Source organism: Caretta caretta, chromosome 14 (genome assembly GCF_965140235.1).
Source record: "Caretta caretta isolate rCarCar2 chromosome 14, rCarCar1.hap1, whole genome shotgun sequence".
NCBI classification, from domain to species: Eukaryota; Metazoa; Chordata; order Testudines; family Cheloniidae; genus Caretta; species Caretta caretta.
In genome coordinates, this window is record NC_134219.1 from 6,584,645 (window position 1) to 6,607,032 (window position 22,388).

Consider the following 22,388-nt stretch of genomic DNA (forward strand, 5'->3'; position numbering starts at 1 on the left):
ATTGCATTTAAGAATTTAAATCGTTTTTATTGCTTTACCTGCCATTAGGACAATCTATAACAAAAGGAATAATAATATATTAGCACATACAGTACATCAGACTTATATAGTCAGATAACAATACAAAAATGGTCCTCTGGTTGACTATAGCTCTCTAGGGCAGTAGACTTCATAACTTTGCTAAAAGGTGGCCTAGCAAGAGATTACTTCTAAAGCCCTGAATGTTAGCTAAGGCAAACTATGCCAAACTGTGGTTTCAAACATATTTAAATTGCACACAAAGGTAAAGCTATAACTGTGATTAATATTTAACTCAGACTTAGCTGAGTTATCTTAAAATCTTGTAGGTAAAACTACAAAAGGGAGTAAACAGCAAGCTAAAAAGATGCAATAGTGAAACTTGATTAGAAAGCCTTATATAAAAAAATGTGCATTTTTTGTGGAGCTCTAACTAGTTTACATAGGTGTGTGTGTTTTTTTGGCGCTTCAACAAGGATCAAATCAAGTTTCAAAGTAACTAAACATATATGAAGAAAAAACCTAGCTACAGTGAAAACTGAAGAAAATAGTTTTAAAAAACTAGTTTTGTTTACTCCTGTAGAGCACTGATAGGAATCCTCCACTCAAAAGATCTTTTGAAAAAACAAATAGTTCACACAACATAATCCTTTTACAATTAATTCCATTTCAGGGAGTTTGTGGGCTCTAAAATATCCCTAAAACTGCAAAGATCTGATACCCTCAACTTTGTATTTATGTCTGATGAGCAGACATTTAAAAAAATGTCTACAAGCCTGGAAAGTAGTCTTCCAAGTCCAATTACCTCAGAAAGGAAAAAAGAAGGGATCCATCATTAGAAACAGTTGCATAATGAATGCAAAAATGCTTGCTGTCACTCCCAAATACAACCCTACGCTAGTTCATATAAATTACAGTTTAAAGGAAGCCTTAAGTTGCCTACATTATTGAACTGTGGAATTCAGTCAAATTTGTTGGGTAATATTGGTATGCACAGAATAATACAACACAAAGCTGGTAAATACTGAAATACATTTAAGACTTAGCAACAGGTTCCAAAAATATGTAAAATATTTTCTCACGTGAATCTGAAAAGCTGGGCAGGAAACAGAGGATGCAGTATGTGTGTTCAGACTAACTTTAAAATGAAAACTAAAAAGATAAAAACTTTCGGCTGGTTTAAAAATATACATTACTTAAAACAACTGAGTAGCAGGAATAACCAAGACATTCACTTTTTCTGCCTCACATTCTCCACAGCATCACCATTCATCTCATTGGGCTAGACGCTCCACCCTGCATCTGATGCTGGTTGTGAACAGGCAAAATTAGTTTCCCGGGTACCAAGGAGTTAACTGAGCAAACAATCTTTTGAAGGACAGAGTCAACTGTGAAATAAGTAGCAAGCAAAAGTTACAGGGCAAAACAAAATGTACACTTCCAATTCCTGCACTGCATCCAGAGCACAAACATTACTATTTGGCACTAGCTGGGTAGTTGTATAATTCTTGTGCCAGTCTAACGACAAGTGACTGAAGTTAAGTGTTTAACCCAAAGTTTGGCTTTTGAGGTTAGGAACAGGAACAATCTAGAGGGGTGAATCCACAGCTGACAACAAGACAGGCAAAGATCAGTTGCAGTGAGAGTCAGGGAACTAAGTAATATCTGCAGCAGTTGACCAGAACTATAAACCTTAAAAGCTTTTACGCGAAACCTGACAAAACATAACCAAGCAATCTTGAACCAGTAGACAAGGGTATAGAGCGACTGCTAACTTCCAACTGTGGCTGTACTAGCAGCTGATGCCTCAGGATTGAATTGAGGATTACAGTACCCAGAAAATTTAAACCTAGAGAAGCTCAATTATAAGGGCAGTTCTCTTTTCAAAAGACAGTAGATTAGGACCACAGCCTAAAAATATGAACAATCTGTAAAAAAAATTTTTCCACTGTTACATCCCGACTCTATGGCAATTAGCTTAGTGCCAGGAGATCTCTTCACCAAAAAGCAAGTCAGCAATGGCCCAAGTCGGACACTAGACATTGCATAGAGAGAAGCAGTAACAGCAAAGGTCTCCATAGAACTTTCTATTTAACGGGACAGAGAGCACAGAACTAATGCTCTAAAATAAAAATGGTGCTTTGATAAAGCAATTTCTCTTTAAACAGACAGGAAGCTGCAAATGCCAGTGGCCGTGTGGCTCTGCACAAGGGAATAAAGCAGTCTGCATTCGTGAAGCATGTATTTGAGAGGGAGCAAAATTTCAGACAGACAGGGATACAAAGCTGTTGTACTGCTGGATGTTTCGTTTGAGAATATCTGAGCACGGACCCAGGACACGCTCAAATCGGGGTCGGTCAAGCTTTACACATTTCAAGGGGCCACGAGCAACGACTGTGGCAGCACGAGGACGGTTCATCAATAGAGCTATTTCACCTGGGACGAGAGGAAATGAGAACACAGTTAAAAGAACTGTAGCTACCATACTATTTACAACTGCTACAAGAGTGCAGAGAAGAGAACGCCAGGTTTTTAGCACAGATCAGGAAGATCTGTGAATAGAGTTGTATTAATAACGAAATCAGTGCTTAGAAACTATTCAAGGGATTGTCAAGTCAACTGCTTCAAGAATAGTGTCTTCTATGAAGGTAGACTTTTATTCGAGGGAAAAAAATTGGGGATACTCTGGGGTGTTCAGGACAGTTTGCTGCATTGTCTATTTGTACAGGTTTCACAATTCATAGGAGGTCCAAGTCATTTTTCTAGTGAATGAGTGGTTAAAAAAAGGTAACTGTTTACAGTAAAGCACCTGCATAGTTATTAACATGCTGTAGAAATGACTTTGTGTATCTTACGAAAACATAAGGATCTGGTATCCAAGGACATCTTTTTAATGTAAAAAAACCCAACAAAGCACCATTTGAATACAACCAGATCTGAAATCTATGACTACTAATTTGAGAGATAACAGTTCCCTCAGTTTAGATATGCTTTGGCAGTGGGCTAATGGAGATCCCATATCGGGAAACCTCTAGCTTCCCATTTAAGAAAAACCACAAAGTCAAAAAGCTTTGTTTCAAAAACCTGTTACAGTTACTAAGTAACAACATGGTTACCTATCACAAATTCTAAATACCTAGAACAGAGACATGTTCAACTTGGCAGTTATATTTCCATCAGAACATTCTGTACCTACGTGTAGCAACAGTAACCCCCAGAAATTCTAAAGTGAAAAGTATGAGGAAATAGTCATTTTCCCCAATTACTTTGCATATAGTCAACCTCCATTTTTTTTTTTTTTTGGATAGTAAGTTGCACTTCCAGTTTCATGCATCTGCCTGAAGACCCTGCACATTACTACTCCTCCGCATGTTCTTCAAGCTCTGCAAGAGGCTGTATGCTAATTAAAGTACCAGCAAAGCTGAAAAACTGAATATGCCACAGGTAGGCTTCTGCACTAAAGGAAGGGAGAGGGAGAGAAGGCCTGTGCACTTTTTTCATTGTTCTGAAGACATCCCAAGATATATTTCTTTAAACCTCAGAGGAGTTAAAAATAAAGCAGACACAGACATAAATCAAAACTATACACTACACTATTTAAAGAGTGCTGGATGCAAAAAGAGTCAGTCAAAATAAAAACCACCACGATCACGTTAGTGTCCCTCCAAAAAGCAAAGTACTTTACAGTTAAGAACATTCAATATTACTCACAAAATATAAAGAATGTATATTTTGTCACAACCTTAACGGATGCAACATATACCATTAAAGCCCTCCTGAAGAAAGTGTGTATGTACATGAAAAACTTCACTTGAAGCTGATCAATTTACATATTTTTCCATAAATCAATAAACGTTATATTCTATCCAACTAAATATTTTCCTTCGCTATCAATGTATCTGAAAGTTTTCAGAATAATAAATTTTTAAGCTAAAAATACAGAGGCTAAAGCGGTCTTCATAATGGAAGATGGTTGAGACCTTGGAACTAAAGGAGATGGTACCACCTTTCCACAATACATGGACTTTTGAGCTTTTAGCCATTTACATGGTACTCAAAGGATCGTCAATGTAGTTACAGAAGTTAAACAAAACAGATATTCTCAAACAATTGGCAAAATAACCAAACCCATCCTGCCACTATCACCCTCTTAACCCACAGTAAGAGATCTATCACCCAGCTATGGAGACACAGTGACAACGGCGCAGCCAATTATACCTGCAGCAATGTAACTCACCAAAATAATCAGAAGGTGCCAGTCTGCCCACTTCAACAAATTCTTCATTCTCCGACCTCCGCTGTAACACTGCAGCGGTGCCCTTTAATAAATCAGTTATTAGCAAAAGGAGTTTGCCAGTATCATTTGAAATATTTTAACTTCCACAGGAACTCAGCCTCAGTGCAGTGTGTCATACAGGAAGTGTCTTATCCATTAAAAGCCCCATTACACACTTCACATACATTTCACTATCCATTCATATTAAAACAGTCCTCTGGGTCTCTCCTTTAAATCCCCTTAGGATGGTACTTACATGCATCTTAGAATTCCTACCGCCTTCTTTGTTACTTTACAGGCATCTTATAATTTGATTAGCAGGAAACTCAAGAGATAATGGAACCAGTAACAAGAAACATTACTAGCCATCTCCTGTTCTATTCCTCTGTATTCAGAAAAATTAGGGAAATAGTGCAGGTCTGAGAGGGTGCTGTGTCCCTGCAGTATGATACTATGGATTATCAAGATAACTTTCACACACACAAAAAAATTATACAGGTCATTAGAAATATTGTGGTTCATATATTGTGAAACTAGCAAGACAGTTTCTGGAGATGCTTGCTTATCTAGAGACGCACTATAGCACATACCAGAACGCCTACAGCTACCTTCAGGTATAGGACCAGAACAGTTTTACACCCACCAAAAGAGGATATCCAGGGTTTCCAATTCCCTCAGCTAACAGGTACCTGAGTGGGTTGATTTATGGGCTAGATGAGCTACCTCACTCTCTTGGAAGTGCCATTTATAAAAAACAGCGGAGCAAATTTACATTCACCTTGCCTGGGCACCCAAAAGTGTAACTGTTAGTCACGTCATTCTCCTCAGAGTTTTACACAGACACAAGGAGAATAAAATAAATTCCTAGAACCAGATGTTTAGTTTTGTGTAACTCAACATACTAAGCAGAAGTAACAGTCACTCACCTCTAAGATAATGAAGAACTCATCTCCTGGCTCTCCCTGCACCACAATTTTCTGTCCATCCTCAAATTGTACCGGTTCCAAGGCATCAGCTACAGTGAGACGCTCCCACTTGTCCAGAGATTCTAAACAAAGTCAACAGTCAAAGTCTTTAGTATGCTTCATACAGTATCTGTTCCCACTCTCAAAATTACTCTGGTAATACACATTTGTAAAAATCAAGACCTTAATTATAATAGTCTTAGCTATGGCTACACTAGAGACCTTAGAGTGGCTATACTAGAGAGCCACTGTAAGCCAATGGGATAGAGCTCTCCCCTCGACCTAAGTAATCCACTCTCAACAGCAGCAGCTATGTAGGCAAGAGAAGTTCTTCCGCTGACATAACACTGTCCACACTGGCACTTAGGCTGGTGAAACTTACGTAGCTTAGAGGAGGAGGGTGGCTTATTTACACCCTGAGCAATATAAGTTACACCAACCTAAGTGGTAGTGTAGACACTGCTTTAGGATTATGCAAAAAAATCAGCACACACTATGTAATTCGTTTTCACAGATTACCATGACAGAGGTTTAACTGGGTATCCACCTCATTACAATCCACCATTACATCAAAGTTTAAAGTGAAGCCTTCTCACTCACCCAATATAGATACTTTACTAAGGAATTCTTCATACATCTTTCTCTTTCTCAATGTACTGCCCTGTAAAAAAAAAAAAAAAAAATCCAGGCAAACACCAAGATAAGCTTTTATTTTCTACTCATTTTGTAGTAGTTTTAAAGGAAAGTTAAAGATAAGCCACAAAAAAGGCCACCCAATTCAACAAGACTTAATATATTCTGTTTTAAGGGCCCAAATTTGCAAAGTGCCAATGCCTTCAAATCTCATTAATTTCAGTGAGATCTGAGTGCACTCAGCACCTCTCAGAAGGCACTCAGGCAAAGGCTTGCACAATATACTGTCCCTAAATACTAAAAAAAAACCCACCATTCTACTTGTAATGAACTTTGATAAGAGTTATATATTTATCCATATCCATTATGATGCATGCATTACATAATTTATAGCACAATACTGCAACCTTTACTCATGTGAGTAATAATGCTAGAGTATAAGGGACAACTGGCATGAGTAAAGATTGCTGGATCAGCCTCATGTTGATTCTAGGCTGCACGGTTGACTTTAGTCACTTATGACTATTTAAACACAGACCAGCGAAGTGGCAGGCTAAGACAGAGGGTAGGAGAATCAAAGTCCAATAAGAGCAATCACACTGTTATAGCAGATTAAATATAAGCACAGATACCACAATAATCTAACACTGCATTTGTAATTTTAGATTTGTCTTGACCTAACAAAACTCAAAATCTTTCCCTCCCCTTCTTGCCAGACATATACAAAATCTGTGTGAATGACAGCATGGTTACTAGTCATGACCTAACAGAGTCTGAGTTTTTTTTTTATCCAAGATATGAGTCCTTCTGCAGTACAATGCAGACAGAGGCCCTAGTAACCAGGAGTAACTGGAATGATCACGCAAGGTCACAAAAAGACATTTCTGTTTAGTAAATATGCTACCTTGAATTAACTGCACAACCCATACATTCAAAAAAAAAAAAAAAAACTTGCCATAAGGATTCTTCTATAGCTGTCTCGGTCAATACCCCACAATTTCACATTTGTTTTTGCTTTGACAGTTGCTGCTCTGGGTGTTCCATAAATCAGGGCAAGTTCTCCAAAGCTGCCACCTTCACCAACATTGGTTGCCCACTCGTTGTTCACGTATACCTGAAAGGAAATACGCATTGGTCAACAAGGGCAAACAACTGGCCACAAAGATACTTTAAAAGTTCCTCTTACTCTGTGCTATGTTTTTAGACTATATTACACAGGGAAACATTCTAGTTTAGATCACCCCTGAAAGACGGGAGATTTAATCAGCAATTTGGCACCATTTCCAGGTTGTACTGAGATTTCAAATACTTGGGGGAAAAGGATTGTCTTTGTATGTACTATCATAATAATTCTTTGTAGGTATATTCCATTTTTCATCCAAGGATTTGTGAACTTAAGTCTCAGAACTTGATAGACCTGTGAAGTATTAACTCAATTTTACAGCTGGGGAAACAGAAAAGATCACAAGAGGTTATGGCAAAAATTGGAATAAAACCCAGGTCTGTCTTTACTAGTCCTGTGCCTCAACTACAGGAATATACTCCAGGGGTAGTCAATAGGTGGGCTGCAGCCAGATGCCTTTGAACAGACTGCAAAAGTCTATTTACTTATTATCAGGACTATTGTTATTTTTGTCTCTGGAGTCTGGACCTTGATTATACCATGATCAATGTTTTACTTATTTATTGTAAAGGTCCAGCTTTCTTGATTACCCCTAGTATACCTCCTCTCCCTTTGTTTCTGTGCTCATACAGCATGAAACATTGTCAGCATTCAAACTGTTCATTTGGAGTCATACAATATAGGATGTGTTCATATTCTGCACAGCTGGGCAGCCACATCCACAGAGCTGCTCAAAAGGAGCAAAGAGTAACATGCAAAATAAGCTTTCTTGAGAAGGATCCTGTTCTAAAGGAATATCCCAAAAGAATGGATAACGGAACAGTTAGGCCAGAGAAAAAATAATTAATTTCCACATAAAGAAAGGCCTCAAGATGTTACCAGTATTTCTGCAAGGGATGGATACATTCTCAGCTAACACAATTAAAATCTCAGCCATTATTAAAGCTTACATCCATTTCTCCTTGATCGACAACATAGAAGTTATCTCCTTCATCACCTAAAGATAAGGGAGGGGGTGGGGGGAGGAAAAAAAATACAAAATTCAGTTGAAAAAAAGAAAAAAACCCACCACACAAGCTGTAAAGTGATTCATGTTTTATAAAATGGCAGAGGAATATTAAAAAGGCACTTGGGGGGTTTATATATTAACCTTTGGTACCAGGCCTGCCGGAAGATGCTTCAATGAGGCTTAAAAAAGCGCACATTGCCTATTTTATGCTGGGAAAAATGTCACCACAGGCACATTTCCTCATCCTACCTGCGAAAGGGACACCTGCTGTTGTGAAACAGAGCAGCAGCATTACCTCTCCCCAGTAAACTCACCTGTAGTATGCTCTACAGAGCCATCAAAACAGTTTAAGCCACTGATACAGACAGAGACTACCTGCAATGGCTCCACTCACCTTCCCGCCCTGCCCCAACATAAGTGGTGGTTGACATAAAAAGCAAGCAAGGTCTACTGAATGCAACAGGTGTTCTTATAGCCATAAGAGCAGAACAAACCCATAGATCCAGAATCTCACAACCTACAAGTTGTTTAGTTATCAATGCAAACATTGTCATTTACCTTGCTGTATGACAGTCTCGCCTGCAATATAGGTGACTGGGAACATAGCATCAAAGATGTCACTGGAAGAGATTTCAAAGTTATCAACAGTTTGGTTGCCCGTTATATGCACATGTGTTAGTACTGACATTTGAGAGAGATTCTTCAGGACCTCTCCGGTTATCGATGTGGCTGGACTGCCTCCCCTCATAAAGCTGTTCAGTTTTGCATGTTGTGATTTGTTTAAAAGGTTTGTTCTTTAAAACACTAAAAGCTTTAAAAAAGCTACAGTGAAATCATACTCATAGCAAAGCAGAGCCAGATTAAGAGATTAGCTCCTACCTTCTTTCGTTATCATCAAGATGGGCAAATAGCACATTCTTCTCAATTGCTTTAGCCAAAGCAGCCATAGTCTTGTAATCTTTAGGAATAACCTAGAGCATAATCAAAAACAAAGCACTGATTATAAATGTAGTAATGTACCCATAAAAAATGGAAGAAAGCTGCTCTACCATAATAGTGCACTGTACTGAAATTCTGCCAGAGACAAGAAACAAGAGGAAACATATCCAAAGATTTTATGGAGTGAGACCGTGGACAGGAAGAGGATGGGATTTGTCCAGAAGTGGGAATGGCTCAAGTGAAACCAAAGCCTTGTTACCATACATCACAGGCTCCAGTCCAGAGTAAACAACATGCATGGCTTGGCATGACTGTTATGTAGACCTACCATGTGGGTTAGCGAGGCCACACCAGCTGGGCACGATCCAGAATTGATGCACAAAGCAGAAGTGGTTTGCTATGCATTTGTGTAACACCACTGGGGCAACAAACGGGGCTTTTCACAGAGGACAGCAACATGGTCCCCGGATAATAGAGAGGCATATATATGATCAAAGCTTAGATTTGCAGGGGTTTGGGAATGGTTGAAGTGTAGGCCACCTTTCTAACGTAAGATGCAGCATCCTCTTCTGTGTAGACTTCTGCACTGATGGCCCCACGCCTTCTTCGGCCCTTAACCACAGGGTTCATAGGTGGAGGAGGGGAGATTTCATCCTCACGCGAGTCTGAGCGTGACCCAGATTTCTGTTGATTCAACAACTGTTTTGCTTCCTCCTAAAACAGGAAGGAAATATTTCCGTGTCACATAATCCAAGGGTAAAAATTTAGTTACAGATCATATTCCAGTTCAGTCTGCCAACGTAGGAGATTCCTCTCTACTATTCATCTCATACTGTGGCAGATGGGAAGATACTTCTATAACACTAAGGCTGCTGTGTTTTAAAGTAGCGTAACAGACAAGAGTCAGTCAAATGTCTATTTCCCTTATTAAAACAAAGGAGCACTTTCACCCCACTCTTATGACGTAACCAACACACAATGGAGGAACTCCACTGTAACTGCTGTTGCTTGCGTAGGATGCATTCAACAAGTGAACCCAGTAGTTTCCCCTGAACTGAGGTTTGTTTGGTTTTTTGTTGTTTGGTTTTTTTTTTTTTTTTGGGGGGGGGGGGGGGGTTGGCTTTTAAAGACAGAAAACCACGTTACAGAAGCAGCTAGAAAACAAGGTCAAGTCATTGACCAGGTAGGTATTTAATAACCTTAGGTTATTTTAACAGAAACATAAATGAGCTATTGGATGGTTGTTAGTGTTCATAAATCCACCAATTAGTTTACATTCCAAGCCACAGATTTGTTAGCTTTTATAAGAGTTATATTATTCCATACTGATCACCTGTCAAGTTGAATGAGTGAGAGACACACTAGACTATTAGAACTGAAATAAAGTTAAATCTAGCTAGACTGTCACCCCGAATACTGGTCCCTCTGTATGCACTGAAGGAGCTAACTCAGGGCATGTCTACGCTGCAGCTAGGAGATGCTACCACCAGTGCAGGTAGACAGACTTCACTAGCTCAGCTCAAGCTAGCACACCAAAAATCGCAGTGTTGGCATAGCTGCACTGGCGGTGGCTCAGGCGAGCCGAGCGAGTCAAGCCTGCCTGATGCCCTGGATCTGCACCCACCTGGCTAGCTCAAGCCAACACCACTGCTGCAACAATCACACTGCCAGCTGCAGCGCAGACAACAGATTAAGTAGCAGATTTGACATTGCTAGAACCAAAGTATGTAAAATCATGACAGCTTCAGCTAAGTTTTCCAAGCATTTTGGTATAGGACTTTGGGATAAGACCTTAAAAAACTGAGGAACTATCTGCTGTGCCTGGATCCCAGGGCACTTTTAATTGCAGGCTCTGATCCAACGTCCTTGACCAAACTCTCCCCTCCCATGTACCGCTGGGCAGCGTTCTGCTTGGCTGCCATCCTCCACTCCGGATATACATGCAATGCCACTTAAATGCCATGTATAACCAGAGTGCTTCGGAAAGAAAAAGCAGATAAACATTACAGCAAGTTTTCATTTTATACTTCTGAGCTGGCCAAAGAAACTCCACTGGCCTGTTTAGTCAGTTTCACTTCCTGCTTCTCATGCAGGAATGAAATAGTGTGTGATGTTTCAAAGAGCAGGGGGATATTTAAACTAATTTCTTTCTATTTTTAGGGAAGAGCCCATTACACTCAGGTTTTGTTAAAAATAGTTCAATGACATAAAGGTAGGGTTTAAACTGCAGTATTTGACAGCATCCTTTCTACAGCATATATAATGACAAGATCTGCAAACATTCACTCAATTTCCACACCCCACTTCCAAGGATGGCTGCACACACATTCAGAATATATGTCAAAAGTTGTTTTAAAATTTATCCATGAAGTAAGGTCCACTCTATTTGTTCCAATACTATAGACATATCAAGAGGAACACAACTTGAAGTCTAGTAAGTTTAAGAGTTAGGAATACTTTCAAGTAATACACAGCCTCACTCCACTCCCATGAGCCCTCCACTCCCATGCCAGCAAGCAGTGTATCAGCCGTTATAAGAAGTATTCTTTCACTTGCAGAACTATCGGACTGCACAGTTAGATATTTTAAATACTTCTGAACCCAAATCTCATTAAGGGACTCAGTAGTCTCAGTGACTTCTGTGCAATTTGTACTTCTAATGGATGCCAGCAAATCAGCATGCCACTCTAGACATCTCAGAAAAAAAAAGTTAGCATTAAGCCATCAAATGCTAAAACAAGGAATGTTAAAAGATTTCCCTTAAATTCACCTTGCTGTTGTGGATTTAAGGGAAATAACCCCATTGTGCCTGTGTTCTGCACATAAGACACTCACTGTGTCAAGTGCCCTGCAATTCCTAAGAATGGGAGAGTGTTGGGGCGGGGGGGGGGGAAGGAGACCATGGCACAGCACAGGGGAACAGGACAATTTAAATCTTTTTTGTATCCCAGTTCTATATTTAAAGTATTTTTTTTAAAAAGTGTCCTTATCCCCATGGACAGTTATGCCCAATTTTTAACAATTGCCTAATGGACCGTAGTATGCACTATCTACACTAAGCTTCTACAGCTCATAAGCCAGAGTACGAGGCCAGGCACAGTATTGTGTAGCTAATAACCCCAGTGAAGAATAATAAGTTAAGTAACATGTTTGCATAGTAGAACACACAAAAGGTCAGTGTGCCACACGTAGACTAGCTACACAGACATTTTATTTGAAGTGTAGTAGTTTGGTTCATATAGAAGCATTCTTCACCACAATACTTTTTAGAGGAAGAAAGGCTTGAATTCCAGTAAATAAGTTGGACACAAGAATTTAAAAATAAATAAATAAAAATATTGAGGTAGAAGTTTCAAAACTGATTTTTTCAAACAGATGGAAGTTAAATTTAAGACATAAAATGAATCATGGTTAGAGATACATCATGTGGAAGAGGTAATCAGAAATCTGTAACTACAGAAAGGAAGAGCTAAACAGTGGTATTTATTTCAGCTATATATTTAGCCTCAATTTTTAAAGTAATGTTTCTTACTAGTATGTTTTTTGTCCATATTGCCACAGCAGCCTCTATCTCCCCCATTTAACAGGGTTACGGGATATATCAGATAGTTCTATTTTGTCAGAGATGCATCCAAAGACCACATTCCTTTGCAAATCTCTTCACTCACTCAGAAGTTGGAGGTGATTAATAATAGTGCTTAGCATTGTGCTCTTCAGCCACAGTTGTCAGAGAACATCCTGTGCTAGACTAAAACTTTGGTTCTCTGTTATTTGATAGCTATTTAGGCATTATGACACCTGGTTACACTAAGGCCAAGTTTAGAATCCGTGGTCCTGAATGGATGAAACTAGTTAGAGAAGAGTACTTTTGTTTTTTCAAATACAAGTCTGCATATAAAAATGGACTTCAAGACAAGCAAAGTGTTTAAATTCATAACATGCTTTCATTTGAGATTATAGATCTATTTTGATATAGAATCAGATAAATAAAATGATTGCACTAGAGTCAGTTAACATTATATATGGTGATTTATCTTTGATAATACTAAAGGACCTTAACTGAAATTTACAAAAATCCATTTAGGGGAAATGTAAATATTGAACTACTATTATTTTCAACCTTCTTATAGGTTTGTATTCACTCTGAGTCCAGTTTACTACATTTAAAAAACAAAAAAACCTTCTTAAGTTATTTTAACATGGACAAATACATACACTTAAGTACAGAGGTAGCAGGACCTGTTGTCTTACTAAAGGAATTTGAGCTTCTTTTGCCAGATTAAATATTGCATTCGCTGCATGTTAGCTGATTACACAGAAACATTTGCCTCTTCCCCTTTTACATCCCAGTAGTTATTCTAGCTATAGGCTGAACTAAATGCAATAAGGTAATTTTGCAATATTCAAAACAGTTACACAAAAAAAAAAAAAAAAAAAAAGAGGTTGAAATGCAGAATTTAGGAATCTACTTGTGATTAGAGTAACTCAAACCCCACACTGACAATCAGTGGACTTTACAGGAGTTGGGTAGTTTACTAAAAGCATTATATGGAGACCGTTCTTGAAGATGCAACTACATGTTCAGGTTAAAAATGTAGGAAGTTGGACATAAGATTATCCCAGTTCCTGGTCACAAAACAATGGAGGTTTTTCTTCAGATATCGTGCCCAATAGCAGAGTTTGTATTAAAATCTGCAGCATTCACGGATGGATCCAATAACTAAATAGTGGTCTGTATGATAGAATCATAAGGCAGATGCCACAGTTTGTATGCTGTTTGATCTACACTCTTCTACAGACTGAAGTAGAGAGGGAGAACTATTAGCAAAAGTAATTTAGAATAAGGAGAAAAGCATACCTATGGATTTACAGAATGCAAATAATGAGAGAAGTGTCTGCAACTGAATATAATCTGAAGTGACAGCAATAGCCACCACAGTATTAACCAAAGACTATTGGTTTGCAGATGCAGAATATCACAGATAGTAACAGGCAACAGAAAAGTACTAGATATGAATATGCTGGTAGAAAAGATCAGTTACACCAAGTTTTCCCCTGAATCACACTTTACATGAAAATGCTATTGTAAAGATGCTCCGATATAAGAAATAGGTATATTAAATAATGAATCACTCAATAGGGCTAGTCTTAATTGCAAAAGTGGGCACTGGAATGTGAAGATCATAAGGATCCGAGAGTACTTTACACAAGGTGTGTGCAAGAATCATTTAGCTCACCTCTGGGACAGAATGTACCAGCCATTAAACAGAAACACTAAGTTCATAACAGAGCAAAGACAAGTTTACCTATTTGAAATGTAAGTACAAGTCTCAGTTGAAGTACAAGAGGAAAGTCACCAAATGGTAGTTCTCAATGAACTAGCTAGGATTACTATTTCCCCCCCCCCCCCCCCAAAATCAATATTATACCTACGACTCACTATAGAAAATTGGCCTCAATATAAAAGTTGAATGGCTGTTACTAAAATACTTCAGGGCTGTACATAAAAATAAATTTAATCATTTAGGTCATCATAAGTCAGGCCATATGTCCCACCTATTGACCCCAGTACCAAACTGACAGATTTTACTTTCAGTAGCTAACTTGAATCTGTTTCCTTACTAGCCTCTCTCTCTCCCCATCATGTGCGCATACTTTTGGTTGCCATAGGGATGCTAGTGAGCATTCACTAGTGAGCAACTGGCATTTAGCTATAGAAAAAACACTTTCTTTTCCAAACAAATACTTTGCTTCAGTTTCAAACATAAACAACTAATAAAAAATATTGGTCAAATCTGAATCTCAGTCTTTATTTTAAGTAACTAAGAGACTAAATAAATTCAGGCTGTTGCATTCTCCCCCCTGCTCCGCAGACTTATTTTTACCTTCTCCAATCTTTCAAAATATTCCCTGAGGAATCCCATGGGTCTCTCGGGTCGAACTGTACATAGCTGTACAATGCAGTCCTTCAGAAGCTGCTGGATGTTGTGTTTTTGGACATAGAGTTCACATTCTCTGAGGCTACGCTCCTCCTCACTGGTGTTGCTGCTAGAGGCTGCCATTGCTGCTGTTCTAGAGAAAAAAAAGTTATATGAACTACATGTAGAATTAAGATGATCCAGTTGACGTGCTCCCTAGCTATGCTTAATATTAGCTTTTGTTGCAATGATCTTGCTTTAAAAAAATCCTAAAGTATCTGCAGGGCTAGTAATTAAAATAAATGTTCAATTCCCAAGTCTGTGCTCTGTCCAGCAGTGCAGAGAGGTGATGTACTTGGCATCTGGGAGGAAGCGGGAACCTTGGGTTGCTCTAGAGAAATTCCCACAGGCCCAACAGAAGCAGTGGTTTTCCCCTGCCCCCCTCCCACCCTACCACTCCCCTGCTGAATGAAACTCAGCATCCCTAGCCCCCTAAGCACTCTGAAAGGCATAGAGTCATATGGGCATAGGCTGTCAATTATACCCCAGATTTCCTGCCCCAGTGAGGTCCCTCTCACACCATAGAGGCAAGTTTTAAAAATATCTTAAGTATGGTGAAACTTGTTAAGGTAATAGCAAAAGTCACCTCTCTGGTAGTTGTAGCAATTAACAGCTAATAGACATGGAAATACAGATGTTTGCCCAATGGAGATGCTCCACTTCAAGTTAACTAAAATGGGGTGACATTTAGACTAAAAACACTAATTCTGAAGTATGTTCACAGTAATTAGAACTATTAGATTTCAAAACATTACATACAATGCAGGATCCAAATAGGATTTATTAGTAGCATAACTTCCAGTGTGTGAAAATTTCCGTACGTGTTACTTTAACCAATTTTTGTTTATTCAAGTTGCTCTCAAAAAAGGTTAAACAGAGAAAAGTAAAAATATGTTTAAAAGAGCATTTTCAAAGGTTACATTTTAAAAAAACCAAAACCACAACACCATGTTAAGAAAGTTACCTGGGGCACAGATAGTAGGGACAGCTGTGGATATGTAGAGAATTTACAATGAAGTGTGTTGATCCCAATATCCGCTTTTGGGAGGAAAGAAAGGTAGACAGAAAATAAGTTGCATATTTAATATCTGAAGAGTCACTGAAAAAATCCAAGTGCTACAGTCCTATTACACATGCTTTTCTATTTAGGCACAAGATTGACAAACATAGCATACAGAGCAATATCATCAATAGAACATTAACTATGCTCCTTTGAAATGTGCTACTAGAGATTATAGGAGGACTAAAGTTAATGCCGCACAGACAACACTTCAACCAGGTTGCATTCTTGTCACTTATCTCAACAAAAGTAATGTAGAGAAGCAGACACACTGTGGTGTTTATGCAACACACACGTGCTTTACACTGAGGAAAGTTCTACAGTTACCCCTTTTGTTTGGACAACTTGCATGCTGAAGGTCAATAAGTAGCCTAATTAAATGTCCAAGAGTAACTTTTGTGGCTCCATGACAGCCCGCAAATTAGAGTCTATGGAAAAAGCATCATCATGCTGATAGACAGCAAACATGAGTAGCTAGTGGCTCAAAGAGACTACTGTGAAAAAACAATGCCAATAGAATACATGTCAAGCAAGCAAACCAGCCCTACTTTTTTCCATTGGACTCTCTAGGTTTTGTAACAAAGCTTTTTATTAAAAAAGCCACCATACGCAATTGCAATGACTTTACTATGAGAACCCAAACAATGCCATACTTCACGGAGTTACAAATCGTGATCCAAATTTTGGACCTTGTTCCCATCTCTAATTTTTAGTTAAATCGCCAGTGCCAAAATGTAAGCCTCTACAGTGGAACCCTGATGTGAAGAACAACCAGAATATATTCAAACCACAAAATAAGCTCCTCACATGGGGTGAGGGATCCCCCCAGACAGCAACTGAAATGTTAGCCTCATCCCTTTGTAAGGGAGATGCCCTCATTCTGAGATTAGTTTTGGATTAATGAGAAGCAGCAGTCTGAACAAGAAAGACTGAAATAAGCGAAATTGTAAGTGTCTCATTGAAAACCTTTGCAAAAATCTTTTTAAGAAAGGGGATGGATTTTTAATGTTTTATTGAAGGATCCAATGTAAATCTTGAAAACCTAAACATTTTCCTATAATACCTTCTCACTTTCAAATAAGCAAAACTTGGCAGATCTGTGGTTTATTGACTGGGATTGGTGCAGCACATAAAGGAATCTCCTTTCAAATTATGCCAACTTGGGGGATAACCCTGCCAAGCCCCTCTCCCAGGGATCAGGTAAGGCAGGATTCACAGGCCAGGGTGCGTGTCAGTCAAGTTAAACCTCCTCTTTCTACACATGTGCACGGGGGCGGGGGGGAGAAGATTCCCCCACCCCACGCAAAACACACACACACACCCCGCCAGCACAGCAAACCTCCCGCAATTCTCAGGCTCCCAGACAAAGCCGTAATGCTGTACCTCCACTAGACTGCTCCCAGCCCCACGGGCCTGCCCTCCGCCCAGGTGCCCCACCACCACCAGTGCCCTGCCCCCCGCCACTCCGGGCCTTCCTCGCCCCCCCCCCGTGCTCTACCCTCCTCCTCCCCCCGACCCACTAGATCACCCCGCCACCAGTGCCCCCTTCCCCCATCAGTGCCCTGCCCTCCGCCCGGGTGCCCCACCACCAGTGCCCTGCTCTGCCCCCCCCACCCCCTAGATCACCCCGCCACCAGTGCCCCCTTCCCCCATCAGTGCCCTGCCTTCCGCCCAGGTGCCCCACCACCACCAGTGCCCTGCCCCCCCCACTCCGGACCTTCCTCGCCCCCCCCGTGCTCTACCCTCCTCCCCCCGACCCCCTAGATCACCCCGCCACCAGTGCCCCCTTCCCCCATCAGTGCCCTGCCTTCCGCCCGGGTGTCCCACCACCACCAGTGCCCTGCCCCCCCCCCACTCCGGGCCCTCCTCGCCCCCCCCCGTGCTCTACCCTCCTCCCCCCGACCCCCTAGATCGCCCCGACACCAGTGCCCCCTTCCCCCATCAGTGCCCTGCCCTCCGCCCGGGTGCCCCACCACCACCAGTGCCCTGCCCCCCCCACTCCGGACCCTCCTCGCCCCCCCCCGTGCTCTACCCTCCTCCCCCCGACCCCCTAGATCACCCCGCCACCAGTGCCCCCTTCCCCCATCAGTGCCCTGCCCTCCGCCCGGGTGCCCCACCACCACCAGTGCCCTGCCCCCCCCACTCCGGACCCTCCTCGCCCCCCCCCGTGCTCTACCCTCCTCCCCCCGACCCCCTAGATCACCCCGCCACCAGTGCCCCCTTCCCCCATCAGTGCCCTGCCCTCCGCCCGGGTGCCCCACCACCACCAGTGCCCTGCCCCCCCCACTCCGGACCCTCCTCGCCCCCCCCCGTGCTCTACCCTCCTCCCCCCGACCCCCTAGATCACCCCGCCACCAGTGCCCCCTTCCCCCATCAGTGCCCTGCCCTCCGCCCGGGTGCCCCACCACCACCAGTGCCCTGCCCCCCCCCACTCCGGGCCCTCCTCGCCCCCCCCCGTGCTCTACCCTCCTCCCCCCGACCCCCTAGATCGCCCCGACACCAGTGCCCCCTTCCCCCATCAGTGCCCTGCCCTCCGCCCGGGTGCCCCACCACCACCAGTGCCCTGCCCCCCCCACTCCGGACCTTCCTCGCCCCCCCCGTGCTCTACCCTCCTCCCCCCGACCCCCTAGATCACCCCGCCACCAGTGCCCCCTTCCCCCATCAGTGCCCTGCCTTCCGCCCGGGTGTCCCACCACCACCAGTGCCCTGCCCCCCCCCCACTCCGGGCCCTCCTCGCCCCCCCCCGTGCTCTACCCTCCTCCCCCCGACCCCCTAGATCGCCCCGACACCAGTGCCCCCTTCCCCCATCAGTGCCCTGCCCTCCGCCCGGGTGCCCCACCACCACCAGTGCCCTGCCCCCCCCACTCCGGACCCTCCTCGCCCCCCCCCGTGCTCTACCCTCCTCCCCCCGACCCCCTAGATCACCCCGCCACCAGTGCCCCCTTCCCCCATCAGTGCCCTGCCCTCCGCCCGGGTGCCCCACCACCACCAGTGCCCTGCCCCCCCCACTCCGGACCCTCCTCGCCCCCCCCCGTGCTCTACCCTCCTCCCCCCGACCCCCTAGATCACCCCGCCACCAGTGCCCCCTTCCCCCATCAGTGCCCTGCCCTCCGCCCGGGTGCCCCACCACCACCAGTGCCCTGCCCCCCCCACTCCGGACCCTCCTCGCCCCCCCCCGTGCTCTACCCTCCTCCCCCCGACCCCCTAGATCACCCCGCCACCAGTGCCCCCTTCCCCCATCAGTGCCCTGCCCTCCGCCCGGGTGCCCCACCACCACCAGTGCCCTGCCCCCCCCCACTCCGGGCCCTCCTCGCCCCCCCCCGTGCTCTACCCTCCTCCCCCCGACCCCCTAGATCGCCCCGACACCAGTGCCCCCTTCCCCTCCAGGGGGCCTTCCCCTCCCCCATCAGTGCCCTGCCCTCCCCCGGGGCCTCCCCGGCACCGCGAGCCTCCCTCCCCCCGGCATCCCCCCTCCTCCCCACGGACCCAGGCCGCTCCGGACGTGCTCCCCGGTGGGGCCAGCGGCCTCTCCCTGGGGCCTCCGCCTCCCGGGGCGGGGCGGGACCCGGGAGCCCTCACTCACCGCGGGGTCCGGGCGGTTCCCTCGGCCTCTCTCACCCCCCTCCCCCCGACCCGGACTCCGGCCTCGGCGGCGGTCTCGGCGGCGGCAGATCCCACCGGAAACCAGCTCTCTCGGCCAATCGCCTGCCAACCTGACGTCAATGCGCCTCGCTCTCACTGCGAGCCGTCACCCCGGCAACCTTAAAGGGGACGCGCCGCTCCGTCAGCGTCTTAAAGGAGCCGCCGACACATTCCTCGCCCCCCGCTTAAAGAGACCGCGGCGTCCCGTTCTGTCCTCCCCGCTTCGCCTCCCTTTGAAAAAAGCTCCGCAACCAGCCCCGCCCCTTAAACGGGGGGCTATGCCCCGCCCTCCCCTTAAAGGGACCAACCCCTCAAGGATCGGCCTGGCCCAGCCTCCTCCTCTCCTTTACGGGCTGCAGCGCCCCGCCCCGAGCTCCAGCCTCCGCCCGGGGCGCTGCCGCCCGCTCCGTGGGAAGGGGGCGGGGCGAGCTGGGGACAGCGGCACTGACAGGAGCCGGGCGGGACGCGGGGGCCCGGCGCGTGCTGGGCTGAGGGCGGGGGCCGGGGACAGGCCCCCAGGGCCGAGCCAGGCTGGGCACAGGGCCCCCGATCCGGGCCGGGCCGGGCGTGAGCCCCAAGGGCCGGGCACAGGGCCCCCGATCCGGGCCGGGCCGGGCGTGAGCCCCAAGGGCCGGGCACAGGGCCCCCGCTCCGGGCCGGGCCGGGCGTGAGCCCCAAGGGCCGGGCACAGGGCCCCCGCTCCGGGCCGGGCCGGGCGTGAGCCCCAAGGGCCGGGCACAGGGCCCCCGCTCCGGGCCGGGCCGGGCGTGAGCCCCAAGGGCCGGGCACAGGGCCCCCGATCCGGGCTGGGCTGGGCGTGAGCCCCAAGGGCCGGGCACAGGGCCCCCGATCCGGGCTGGGCTGGGCGTGAGCCCCAAGGGCCGGGCACAGGCGAGGCCGAGCTGGGCAGAGGGCCCCCAATCCGGGCTGGGCTGGGCGTGAGCCCCAAGGGCCGCGCACAGGGCATGAAGACCAGGCACGGGCTGAGGCTGGACACAAGCCCCTGAGATCCTGGGCTGGGCACAGGGCCCAAGTCCCAGGCAGGGCTTTGGCTAAGCACAGGCCCCAAGGGTACAAGCTCTAAGATCCAAACATGGACTGGGGACCAAAAGTCAGGCTGGGCTGGGGCTAGATACAGGCTCTGGGAACCAGGCATGGGCCCAGCTAAATGTGGGTTTTGAGGGCCCAGTAAGGGTGGAGCATGGGACATTAGAGGCAGGCTGAGCTGGGGTTAGATATAGGCCCTGGGAACTAGGCCCTTGGAATGGGCTCTGAGGGCCATTAGTTGGCTGAACCTGCCCCAGGAGTTGAGTCTTGGAGCTGCATATAGGCAGGCTGGAGTGGATATGGGCTGAGCCAGGCCCAGGCCCTAAGGGCTTGGTTCAGGGTTGACATACCTCTGTGTCCCGGGATTAAAAGGAGGTCACTCATTTTAGTCCCAAAGTTCCATGTGTCCCACATCACTTGTGTTGTTCCCCGCTGGCAGCCTTTCACACTGTTGTTGCCGTAATGTCCAGCTTTTCATCTGTCAAATTAAATTAAAATGTAGACCAAAGTTGTTTACAAAGGGGGTTTCGTTATCCTCACTTTACTGCTGGGTAAACTGAGGCAAGTAGCTGTGAAGTGACTTCCGCCAGGTCACACAGTGGACCATGGAGTCTAGGTCTGCTGTCTGTCTCTCCAGTGCCCTATCTGAATCATTAGCATCAGAAATTTAGACTCCTGTAGCTGAGGCTCTAAGCAGAGTCACTCACAAAGGAAGCACTCCTACGCCACTATGCATTTGCTGCATATATAATTGTTTTGTCTCCGTTTTTGACTTTGTCATAGATTGCATCCCACATTTGGGCCTTGGCAGGCTGAGAGGTAGGCGGCTGGGTGCTAGGCTCAGGACCAATTATAGATCTGATACCAGGTGTGTAAGCAGTGGCTAAGGACATCACCACTGGACCCTTACAGTCTTCCTCACCTGTATTCTTATCCTACATTGGGTTCCCAGTGGAAATGAATTGAGCAGCTTCATCCTTAGTCTAGGAGGAGAGGAGAAAACACCCCACAACAGGTTCATCTCCAATGTAGCAGGCATAGGGTGGGTCATGCTGCAACTGCATTTGCGGAGATATAGGGAAGTCTGGACAGCACTAAATTGTACCAGAATTGGTTCCAAAAAGGACAATATGCACTCCCAAGACCTTCCAAAATAAGAAGTCTCCCAATCAACCAGCTGGCCCACCACCTACCGCCATAGTCCAGTCCCACTGGAGAAGCCCAGAAAAATACTTAGGCTTTGCAACCGCATCTGATGGTCATCAAATCCAGGCACTGTTATATCAAGGGGGAGTGAATTCTCAGAATTAAGCATCCCTTTGTGGAAGCCTAAATACCAAGGTGGTGGGCACCCTAGAAATATCAGCTATACAGCTAGAAACTACCTGCTGCTAGCATCTTCTTGTTTAAAGCTGCAGGGTGTAACTAGTGATTCAGCATCTGTTCTTTTAAAAAACATTCATAAAACAATTTAAGATCTTTATCATCTGAGATTCACTGTTTGAATTTCTTAGTTGTGCATGGTTAAAGCTTCCAAGCCATTGCTCAAGTTCTCAAAGTTCAGGTAGGTTGATGCGTGCCACATGTAATGTAAAAAGACCCAGAAAATAAGAAATGAACTTCAAGTCTTCAGTCTGCTGATTTCCATATAAATAGGAACATAACCTTTGTTGCAATTGCTTGAGAATTTTTAGGCTG

At 45.0% G+C, this 22,388-nt stretch overlaps 1 protein-coding gene across 5 annotated transcripts; it reads right to left on the reverse strand.

The window, feature by feature from the left end:
* Positions 1-6: 6 nt before the first annotated feature.
* PRKAR1A (protein kinase cAMP-dependent type I regulatory subunit alpha) lies at positions 7-19,854 on the reverse strand. Of its 5 annotated transcripts, none has more exons than XM_048817927.2 (12): positions 19,715-19,854; positions 15,906-15,979; positions 14,849-15,030; positions 9,504-9,677; positions 8,904-8,995; positions 8,583-8,644; positions 7,966-8,012; positions 6,848-7,006; positions 5,860-5,920; positions 5,221-5,342; positions 4,256-4,337; positions 7-2,454 (listed from the first exon to the last, which is right to left on the reverse strand). In XM_048817927.2, exons 3-12 carry the CDS (start codon positions 15,023-15,025, stop codon positions 2,282-2,284), a joined length of 1,149 nt encoding a protein of 382 aa, XP_048673884.1. In that variant the 5' UTR covers positions 15,026-15,030; positions 15,906-15,979; positions 19,715-19,854; the 3' UTR covers positions 7-2,281. The 5 variants fall into 5 exon arrangements, with proteins under 5 accessions (XP_048673884.1, XP_048673882.1, XP_048673885.1 ...); XM_048817925.2 differs by having other exon boundaries at positions 14,849-15,035; positions 19,715-19,847; XM_048817928.2 differs by having other exon boundaries at positions 19,585-19,725.
* Positions 19,855-22,388: the final 2,534 nt, after the last annotated feature.